This window comes from Mugil cephalus, chromosome 16 (assembly GCF_022458985.1).
Source record: "Mugil cephalus isolate CIBA_MC_2020 chromosome 16, CIBA_Mcephalus_1.1, whole genome shotgun sequence".
Lineage (NCBI taxonomy): Eukaryota > Metazoa > Chordata > Actinopteri > Mugiliformes > Mugilidae > Mugil > Mugil cephalus.
The window spans coordinates 23,589,449-23,599,001 of record NC_061785.1 but is presented as its reverse complement, the minus strand read 5'-3'; the positions used below and the strand labels follow the sequence as shown (position 1 = coordinate 23,599,001).

Sequence of the window (9,553 nt, the reverse complement as noted above, 5' to 3'; positions counted from 1 at the left end):
TGAGACACATGTGCCAGAACACACATAAACCTTGCCTCTGTAGTTCTCTTTCAGTGGCTTATTATTTGTCTCTTTGTTGTTGCTCTTTTAGAGCTGAGGAGGTCTCACTGAAGACATTATTCTGTATTAAGACACTGGAGGCGTAAATCACCAAACTGCAAAGAGTTTTGCAATCAATGAATTTTTGACCACCAGTTTTTTGTTATACTCATCTTTTATTTTGAAAGGTTTTGTGCCTCTTTCATTACCGAGACACTAAGAACCACCTTTGTTGTGGTTCTAACTGCAGCAATGTCGTTCCAGGTAACCAGAGCAGATGAATACAATACTAGTCACACTATTGCTTCTGTGATGAATGAAGTGATGTAACCCATTTAAACCTTAAATGTAAATGTAACTGAAGGCCTCTGTAGTAATATAATATTCTACAATATCTGGGTGGTAAAAGGTTTGAGGCAAGTTATACCTGTTCTGCATTATGCCTATTTATTGGTGCACACTGTCCCTTTAAGAGAGACGGTAGGGGATGAGAAGCTGGTAGAGTTGTGTTGTTGTTGGAGTAGCGCTGTTGTCACTCGCTTGCTAGGCAGGGGAATTAAATATCTGTGTGGTCAAAGAAAAAAAGTTTTTTATTGTTTTTTTTTGTTGTTGTTGTGGTTTTTTGTTACAATACATGCAATGCAAAGTTCTGTTTTACAAATATGAGTTTGACTATACATAATAAATGTCATATGTATTGTGTTACCTGCCAAGGCAGCATGCAATTATAAAATCTAGACACGAAGCGCACGAATAAAACCACACTGCCACACATACCGGTGGAACTATACCTCTGCTACAGTGGTTGCAAATATTAAAATCAACTTCTGCCGAGGCTGTAACAGGCTCCAGGAATGCTGCTGTTTTTTTTCTTTTAATAATAGTGGAACAACTACCTAAAACAGCACAAGAACTAGCAACAATAGTGCCTTTACTTTTGTAATAGAACAGAAGCTGTGAAAACTCATTCTTCTAAAGATCCAACTCATGGCGCCTCTAAAACCACCAACAGTTGTAGTGGTATTTGGCAAAATAGTACCGTTGGTTTTCAACTGAGCGGAGGGACACAATCGTACTGCGGTCTGTGAATGCCTTGGGATCCAGCGGAGAAACACGGGTATGGATGGCAGCTGTGATGCGGTTCAGTGTTCCATCGTTTTTTCAAGCCGAGAGAAAAGAGACTAATGCCTGAACGGGTGGAGGCTGCTACATATTTAAATCGCCCGGCTTGGTTTTCACCGTTTATCAACGAATAACTTTCCTTTTTTGTCTTCTTTCTACCGTCGGATTATTTAGAGCTGATTTAATGTCGTAAATGACAGGTCTGTAAGGGCGTCGTTGTTGGGAAGTTTTTCGAAGGGGGGGTTTGACCAGCAAAGGGCCATGGCAGTCGAGGCTCGACCTGAGCTGGTCGGGAAGCGGTTCCTCTGTGTCAGCGGGGACGATCCACCTGAAATCGGCGACATCGGTCGATGGCCGTGGAGGTCCGGGGTTATACGAGCTGTCAACCATCGTGACACCGATAATTCCGATCTGGCGGTAAGAAAAGCACCCACTTTGTCATCCTTTTTGGCATGTTAATTGCACGACAAACGGGGAAAATATCTGTGGTTTGTGTCTGGGCACAGGGGCAATGTTATAAGCTTGCCAGGCAAACGCTATTTTGCGGTTTTCTCTTTTATTGTGGTTTTCGGATTAAACAATCCACCGTTAGTTTTCACGATTGTGTCGCAAATTATTTGTCATTTTTGTGTGTGTAAGTTTGACTCCTTTTTCGACCGCTTAGGCAAGTTAATATGAGGCAGACTGGCAACAGGGGCTATTGGAAAGGACTGTTAGCGTTTGGCCAGACATTACTGTATATTTACAGAAAAAATAAATGGAAAAAAACTTCCCTTTCCCCAGACAGTGTACAGCGGATCAGGATTATAGACCATGTTGCCATATTCAAATGGCGTTAAACATATTTGAACCACAGTATTCTACATGTAGGTACACCATGTCTTCCAGTTAGATGGGATCATGTAGACCGTCGGTTTTTCACAGAATCAATGTGTCAATGAGAAACACCTGGCATTTAAATGGATCGTTTTGCCAGCCGAGAGTGACTGCGTCCGCAAACGCATGTGTAGGAATTTGAGTCTCGAGCAGCTAAACGCTTTAATCTGCTGTATACTGCAAATCAGCTGATTGAGGTGGGGTTAGGTTTCTCGATTCACTCCCGCGTTACAGCTTTAACGTTTAACTAATCCCTATTACCTCGTGGTTATTGGTCACAGTCCACGTTATGTGGGCGTAATGATCGACCACAAAGCCCCGTCTGCCCGTGTTTTTCTGGCTGACAACAGCCCCTCCAACTTGGAAGGGGAACAGGAATGCCAAAGACTTGTAAAAACATAAAGCTGCTTTACTGCAGGTAAGAACAATGGCCAGTTTTGTCGTCAGTTACGATTCGCATTTCAAGAGAACATGACACAGTCCTGTCAAAGACCCATCGCAGGGCAACATACATATTTGCTGTATTTTCTTGTTGAATTCTTAATACAGTCAGCAGCCAGACAGCGATGGATGAACATCTTGAAAATATATCGGTGTGACCCCCCTTCTCCTTTAGAGAGTTTCTTTTTAAAAATAAGGCTAACATACCAAAGCCAGCTAGTTATGAAATATTTGCTCTTAAAAACCATGGGTTGTCCAACGCATAGTGCTGTCTCACTACAGTGTGTGCCTTTTCCCCATTTTCTTTTGTTCAGACTCCTTCTGTGTGCTTATGGCCAAACCCCAGCACAGCTCGGATTTGATGTTGTCTTTATATATGCACTGTTTGCCATTTACTGAGGACAGTAGGCCACCAGATATTATGCCTTTCACTAAATATTATCCTGTAATGGTCACTTGAATCTCTGGTAGGGTTATTCTTTGTGTCTGATTTCATTTGCAAGACATCGGTTGTGCAGTTTTTGTCTGTTTACTCGTGTATTTTGAAGCTTAAAATTAGGTCGAAATAACTGTCAGGTTTTTTTCACATGTTGATGACTACCACTTACGATGATTTTTATGTAATTAGACAGACACATCTCTGGTGTCAGACTACTCACTGTTCTACCTATATCTTGAAGTTGTCTGTGATTTTGACAGTGTCACAGCTAAGCACGACTCACATTGGCAATTGCAAGCTACCTCAGCTACACCAAGCATTGCCCTGGCTTGTTTGTATCAAACAACAGCCATGTTCCCTGCTTCCTTATTCTCTTATAGGATTGATACCTGTGTGTGATGTGATTTTGTCAGAGAGCAGTGTTTTGCTTTAATTCTATACAATAGGGCACAGTCTCAAGGGCTTAACTAGCTGAGTGAATACAGTGAGGGAGACGGATTTGAGATTAGATCAGGAGAAGTGTGTCAAGACAAGCTGTCAGGTCTTTGTCAAGTGTCTGTGGTTAAACAGGCCAGTCGTACATGACTATAAGTAAGGCTCCCTAAGGAATATATACTAGTAGAAAAATGATTCTGCATGGATGACATGATACTATCAATTCAGTGACACTATACACAATAGTTACACAATATCTGTGTAACTATTGTAATAATTAGAAATGATCCACTACAACTCTATGTAGTTGTGTCAGTTCAACATAATTTTACAACTAAAACAAGGTGCAAAAACATGCTTCTTAGTTTGGTGTGCTCACTGATTTAGTTACTTTTTATTTACTTTACGTCATTCATTTGACAAGATCCATCAGAAGGAACTTTAAATTAGTGACTCAGACTCTGTCAACTGGCGACAACTGGCATTAAAATGGGTCTGCGTAATCTATTCAAGTAGACTGGTCTAAATACACGCGCCAAGTATGCATTTAGACAATCTTGCATCGTATATTTAAACCATCCATTTTACACACACAAGGAGTAGTGGGCACACTCCTTAGTAAAGTATCAAAATAAAGAGTCATTTGATATTCTCCCTGTTGTGACCAGGTATTAACATGTGATCTGATTGCAGCTGACCAGCTTGAATTGCAGGATACAGCCTAGACACACTGAGGATGCATTTGGGATCCAATCACTCAGAACACATTTGCAAGTTGTCTATGCCACTTGTGAGCATATTGTCTTACTACTATGAATATACATGTGTCCTGGCCACTTTCTTACCATTATTACCAGAGATATTTCTTTCAGATATTACTACATATGGATACTTTTATGTTTGAAGTTATGTGTGGCTTTCTTAAATAACAAAGTTCAGGGCAAAGATGGATATATGTACATACACGTGGAGTCACATTTTAATGGTGAAGGTGAACTCTGAGCTTGGCAGTTGTGATCTGATCACTTAGGACTCATGTTAATAAAGGGCCATTTACACACACATTCATGTGTGGTTCCGTGTGTTGCCTAAGGACGCTTAAGCATGTCTGTCTGTGTATCTAGCTGTGTGTGTGTGTATATCTATATTTATATCTCCTTTCACACTGCACAACAATCCTACGTTGTCCCGGATCGTCATGGGTCTTTTCGGCAGTGTGAAAGGGTTGCCCCAGCATCAAATGTGTAGCTATACGACCTTTATTGGAAGTGCATTTCATCAAGCTCAGGAAATCCTGAGAAATCCCACTGATCGGAGAACCCTGATGTGAACTGCACATGCACAACTGTGTTCATATACAGCTTGTATAGCAATATGACACACCTTTTTTATCGTTCATGGCAGCACACTGGCAAGTGAGATCTGCGAGCTGCTCAGCATCCGCTGAGTTTGTATACTTTGCAAAAGGGACAAAATTGCAATGCACGAAACAGCAGTGCTAACATTTGACTCTCTGATGTCCATGCTGTCTGTTGTAGTGTTCCACTCTCACAGTGGGAGGTCAGACCCACAACTGCTGGCAGTTTGAAAGCCCACCAAGGTGGGTTGACCCTGGTCAGAAAGTCCCACGACAAAGCACTACTTTTAGTATGAAAGGGGTATATACACATCTATTATCTATTCATTTAGGATATTCTTTTTGTTTATTTGCAGGCTGTATATGCCTACCTTTATAGTTAAACCCTGTGTGTTAACTAATATGATGCAATGTTTTTGACATGATGAAATGGCTGGTTGAGGGTCAGTCCTGTTGTTTATCTGTATCTGTATGTCATTCCCAGCATTGTAAACCCCTTGCTGTTTTATGTGACTTGAGGGACAGTGATATATGAAGGAAAGAGCTCAACAACAGATACTAACACTGGCACATTGGGCGTAAAAAAATTGCTGCACTCATCTGGATTCACATAGAATAGAAAGAGCAGTGCAGCCAGTGCATTGCTTATGGGAGCCATTGTTTTCCATTACAGTCCACTGCGCACTGTGTGTGTGTGCGTGTGTACAGTAGCAGTGCTGCCAGTTTGTTTTTAGGGCTGTGGCCTGAAGTTCATGTCTGTGTGGCTAATCAGCAGAAAATCACTGGCTGCGACCTGGGAAGAACCTTCTACATACAGGTTTCATGCATGCTACTCTGCGGCAGCTCAGTGAATGTGTACAAGGTTATGAATAGCAGCATTGTTGTACAAACATGTGTCACAGACTCAGAAAATAGGTAGGGAAAGATAGAAGTTTAAAAAAGTGTAAATGAATATGGATTTAGCTATATAATTTGTATAGAACTGACTTTAAATTGAACATTTTAGAATGGTTCATTGTGTATTTTTAGCTGTATGATCTTTAGAAATATATATATATATATATATATATATATATATATATATATATATATATATATATATATATATATATATATATTTTTTTTTGACAAATTTGCAGGAATACGTCATTTTGGGAATGGATGGATAGATAGATAGATAGATAGATAGATAGATAGATAGATAGATAGATAGATAGATAGATAGATAGATAGATAGATAGATAGATAATAGACATTGAAGGGTGTTCTGAATTTGTTTTACAATGCAATAACCTTCAGGAATCTCTTGATGCGTTTGTTGTTCACAATGCACATTGTCTTTGTGCTGGTGTCTGCAGGCAGTGAAGAAGTAGTATAGACTCTCAGTGACTTGTTGTAGTGTTTGAATTGAACAGTTGTAGTAATACATGTCAGTTCATTGAAACGAATGTAGCCTGTAAGCAGACAACATGTATTTATTTATCAGGTAATACTTACAATATTGCAATGTCATGTCTAGGTTGTGTGGTGTTTGGGCAGGGCAGTAACTGGAAACACAGAGTGTTAGTGGTTTGTTTTCTGGTGCCTCGGGAAACAAAATGAAATCTGAAGCCACGATGGGCCGGCTGGATTGCTGGCTGAACATACCCTTCCCCCAACTATGCTAGACTCACACAGACACACATGCACATACACAACTCCATGACATCACGCTGCTATACGCAGTAGCCATAAAGTCTCCAATAGGTTTGTAAGCATGCCAGATAACATTGCTTTACCCCTTAACAGCTTCTGTAGTTTCCTGCACGACCATCTCAGACATGAATGCACAAAGCACATGTACTGTACTACAGTACTTCTGTTATCATCACTCACTAAAATGACCTCAGTTCATGAAAGACCTTACTCTTTGACCTAATAATAAATTTGCAGTTGGCAACGTCCAGACTTGACAAATGAACCTTCCGCGTTCTTAAGTTCCAAAACTGTTCCCCAAATGGCCATTTGAAGCTATCAGGTCCCATAGACCCCAATAATAAAATGTTAGCTTTACAGCAGAAATAAATATGTTAACATCTTAGTCTGACTAGCCAGGAGTTGGGCAGTCTGCCAAGTAGTCATGTAACCACAATACATTCACATGAACTAACCTCTCCTGTCCTCAGGTGTCACTTTGCAGTGAGAATGTAAAGCATGAGTAAACAACTATTCAAGATTACAGTCCAGTTAGGTACATGCTGCAAATCAGCATTTCATTTACTGAAAAGACAGCTCTGCAAGAGCTATTACGACAATCTCTCGTCACTGACGAAAGTCAACAGCAGCCTGCCAAGTACTCAACTTCTTATGTCATATTTATTCATAATTAGAATTTGAATTAGAATATTTTTTTAGTAGTTGATTTAGAAGAAATTGGTTTCTGAGCTATGGGGCTAATGGAATGTTGCTTTAATCTGTGTGTATGATGTATATCTGCTGTCCTCACTGACAACAGCTGACCATGAATGTGGTTTTTTGGGCAAAAGATATGCATTCATCCATCCAACCATTATCTACTACCCATACTGAAACTTAAGATATCCAATGTCACAAGATGCTTCAAAGAGGCTGAAATCCCTAGAGCAGAACAGCAGGAGGAATAAAATGAATACATGCTGAAAAAAGCCAGTATGCATCATCCAACCATAATACATACAAGAGTACATGATATTATACTCTACACATTCCTAATATTGTGCAGGTCTCCCTTGTGCATCCAAAGCAGTTATGACTCATCAGAGAATGGACATGGACCTTCCCATGGTGTCTGGAAACAGAACATTGTCAGTGGGGGTCTATGGGTTGAGGGGAGGGGCCTCTGTGGATCATCCCACAGATACTTGATCAGTTTGGGATCTAGTGAGTTTGGAGGCCAGGTCAACACCTTGTGCTGTTCTTCATTTTTTTTAGTTGTTCCTAAAGCGTTTTTGTGTGTGTTTGTGTCAGACTGCAATCTGGCTGCTGCCATCAAGGAGTGTCATTAGTATGGGGTGTCTGTTCTGGTCTAGGTGGGTGGTACAGGTCTAAGTATCATCCATGTGTTCCAAACATTTCCCAGCACAACATTGCGTATACATGTGTGTATGTGCATGTGGTGTCTGTATTCCACTGTGTTCCATGGCATATCTAATAGCTTGGAATTCTTTTGTAACCCTCACCTGCCATCCAGTGCATGCTCCTTTTATTTGGTCTTTAAATGAGTCTTGACTTTAATTAATGTAGCATTCAGAAGTCCTGCAAATACACAGTCACAAAAATGCACCCATTTTTGTGAAAAAGAAAAAAAAAGTGGGTGAAGAAAAGACTGCTGTTATATACTTTAAATCTCACATATTGCTATACTCAGCCTGGCGTTGTGCTGCTGGCGCATGACTCATTGGCTGGCATTGTACTATTACAGGAAGATGGAGAGAGGGTGAAAACTGGAAAGAAACCGAGACATGAAAGGAGGAGAGAGAGTGATGTTTCAGTGAGCTGAAGTGAAAGAGAGAGTGATGCTATTTGAAAAATGAAGAGAAGAGAGGGAGCGAGTGCAGAAGCTGTGTATTCTGTTTGTTGTTTTGTTCTTCAGCCAGCCAGACCTTGTGGCAGAGAAGGAAAGAGGGAATGAGAGAGCAGAAGACGAGGGAAAGGGAATGAGAGGGGAAGAAAATGGGATTGTGAGAGAGACTGAGAGAGGGGTTCTTTCTCCTCTGTCTGGCCTCTCTCCCATAGCAACAGCAGCTTAGCCACGTGAACGCCAGTTCCTTTGAGTTCACCCTCTGCAAAGAACTTAACTCCTTCAGCACCAGATTGCACCACAATACAGCAGCACAGATACACACTACAGAATAAACCTGTAGACATAGTAGACAACAGACGATCTACAAATTATTTGGTTCACCATCTAAATTGATGCTTTTTTAAAATATCTTTTTTTGAAATATAAACTAGAATATTTTAAAATTCTCTTGGAAGAAAATACAATTATGGTGAATTTACATGAAATGGAAACAGTGCTATTGAGATGAAATTTTCACCAGGTGTTGGTAACAACCCAAGTAATCCATACATAGAAAGAAACCAAAACAAATAAGTTCAGAAATGAAGTTATGTGTAATAATGTAAAATAAGAGAGGGAAAAAGTATTGAACACATGCAGAAAGGGAGGTGGAAAAAGGCATGGAAAGCCAAGACACCAGCTGAAATCTATCAGTGATCAGAAAGCCATCCTGCCCCTTGTCAGTGCAAATGAATATCAGCTGGTTCAGCCCAAACTGATGGCCTATAAAAAGGTGTGTCATTACCAAGGTGTCACACAAGGAACATCTCATGATAGGCAAAAGCAAAGAACTCTCAAGACCTTTACAACCTTATTGTTGCAGAACATTCTGATGGCATTGGTTACAGAAGGATTTCTAAACTTCTGAATGTTCCAGTGAGCACTGTTGGAGCCATAATCCGGAAGTGGAAAGAACATCATTCAACCATAAACCGGCCACAAACAGGTGCTCCTCACAAGATTTCTGACAGAGGAGTGAAAATAATTTTCAGAAGAGTTGTCCAAGAGCCAAGGACCACTTGTGGAGAGCTTCAGAAAGACCTGGAATTAGCAGGTACAATTGTTTCAAAGAAAACAATAAGCAATGCTCTCAACGGCTATGGCCTGTATACATGCTCACCACATAAGACTCCATTTCTGAAGAAAAAGCATGTTGAAGCTCGTTTAAAGTTTGCTGCATAACATTTGGACAAGCCTGTAAAATACTGGGAGAACATAGTCTGGTCAGATGAGAACAAAACTGAACTCTTTGGATGTCATAACA

At 40.4% G+C, this 9,553-nt stretch overlaps 1 protein-coding gene across 2 annotated transcripts in view; it reads left to right on the top strand.

The window, feature by feature from the left end:
- Positions 1-1,186: 1,186 nt before the first annotated feature.
- jmjd1cb (jumonji domain containing 1Cb) overlaps positions 1,187-9,553 on the top strand; it is a 92,421-nt gene continuing 84,054 nt past the window's right edge. For both annotated transcript variants that reach the window (XM_047608414.1, XM_047608413.1), the window contains exon 1: positions 1,187-1,578. In XM_047608414.1, the coding sequence (XP_047464370.1) occupies positions 1,423-1,578 (156 nt within the window). In that variant the 5' untranslated portion in view covers positions 1,187-1,422. The remainder of the gene's footprint in view (positions 1,579-9,553) is intronic.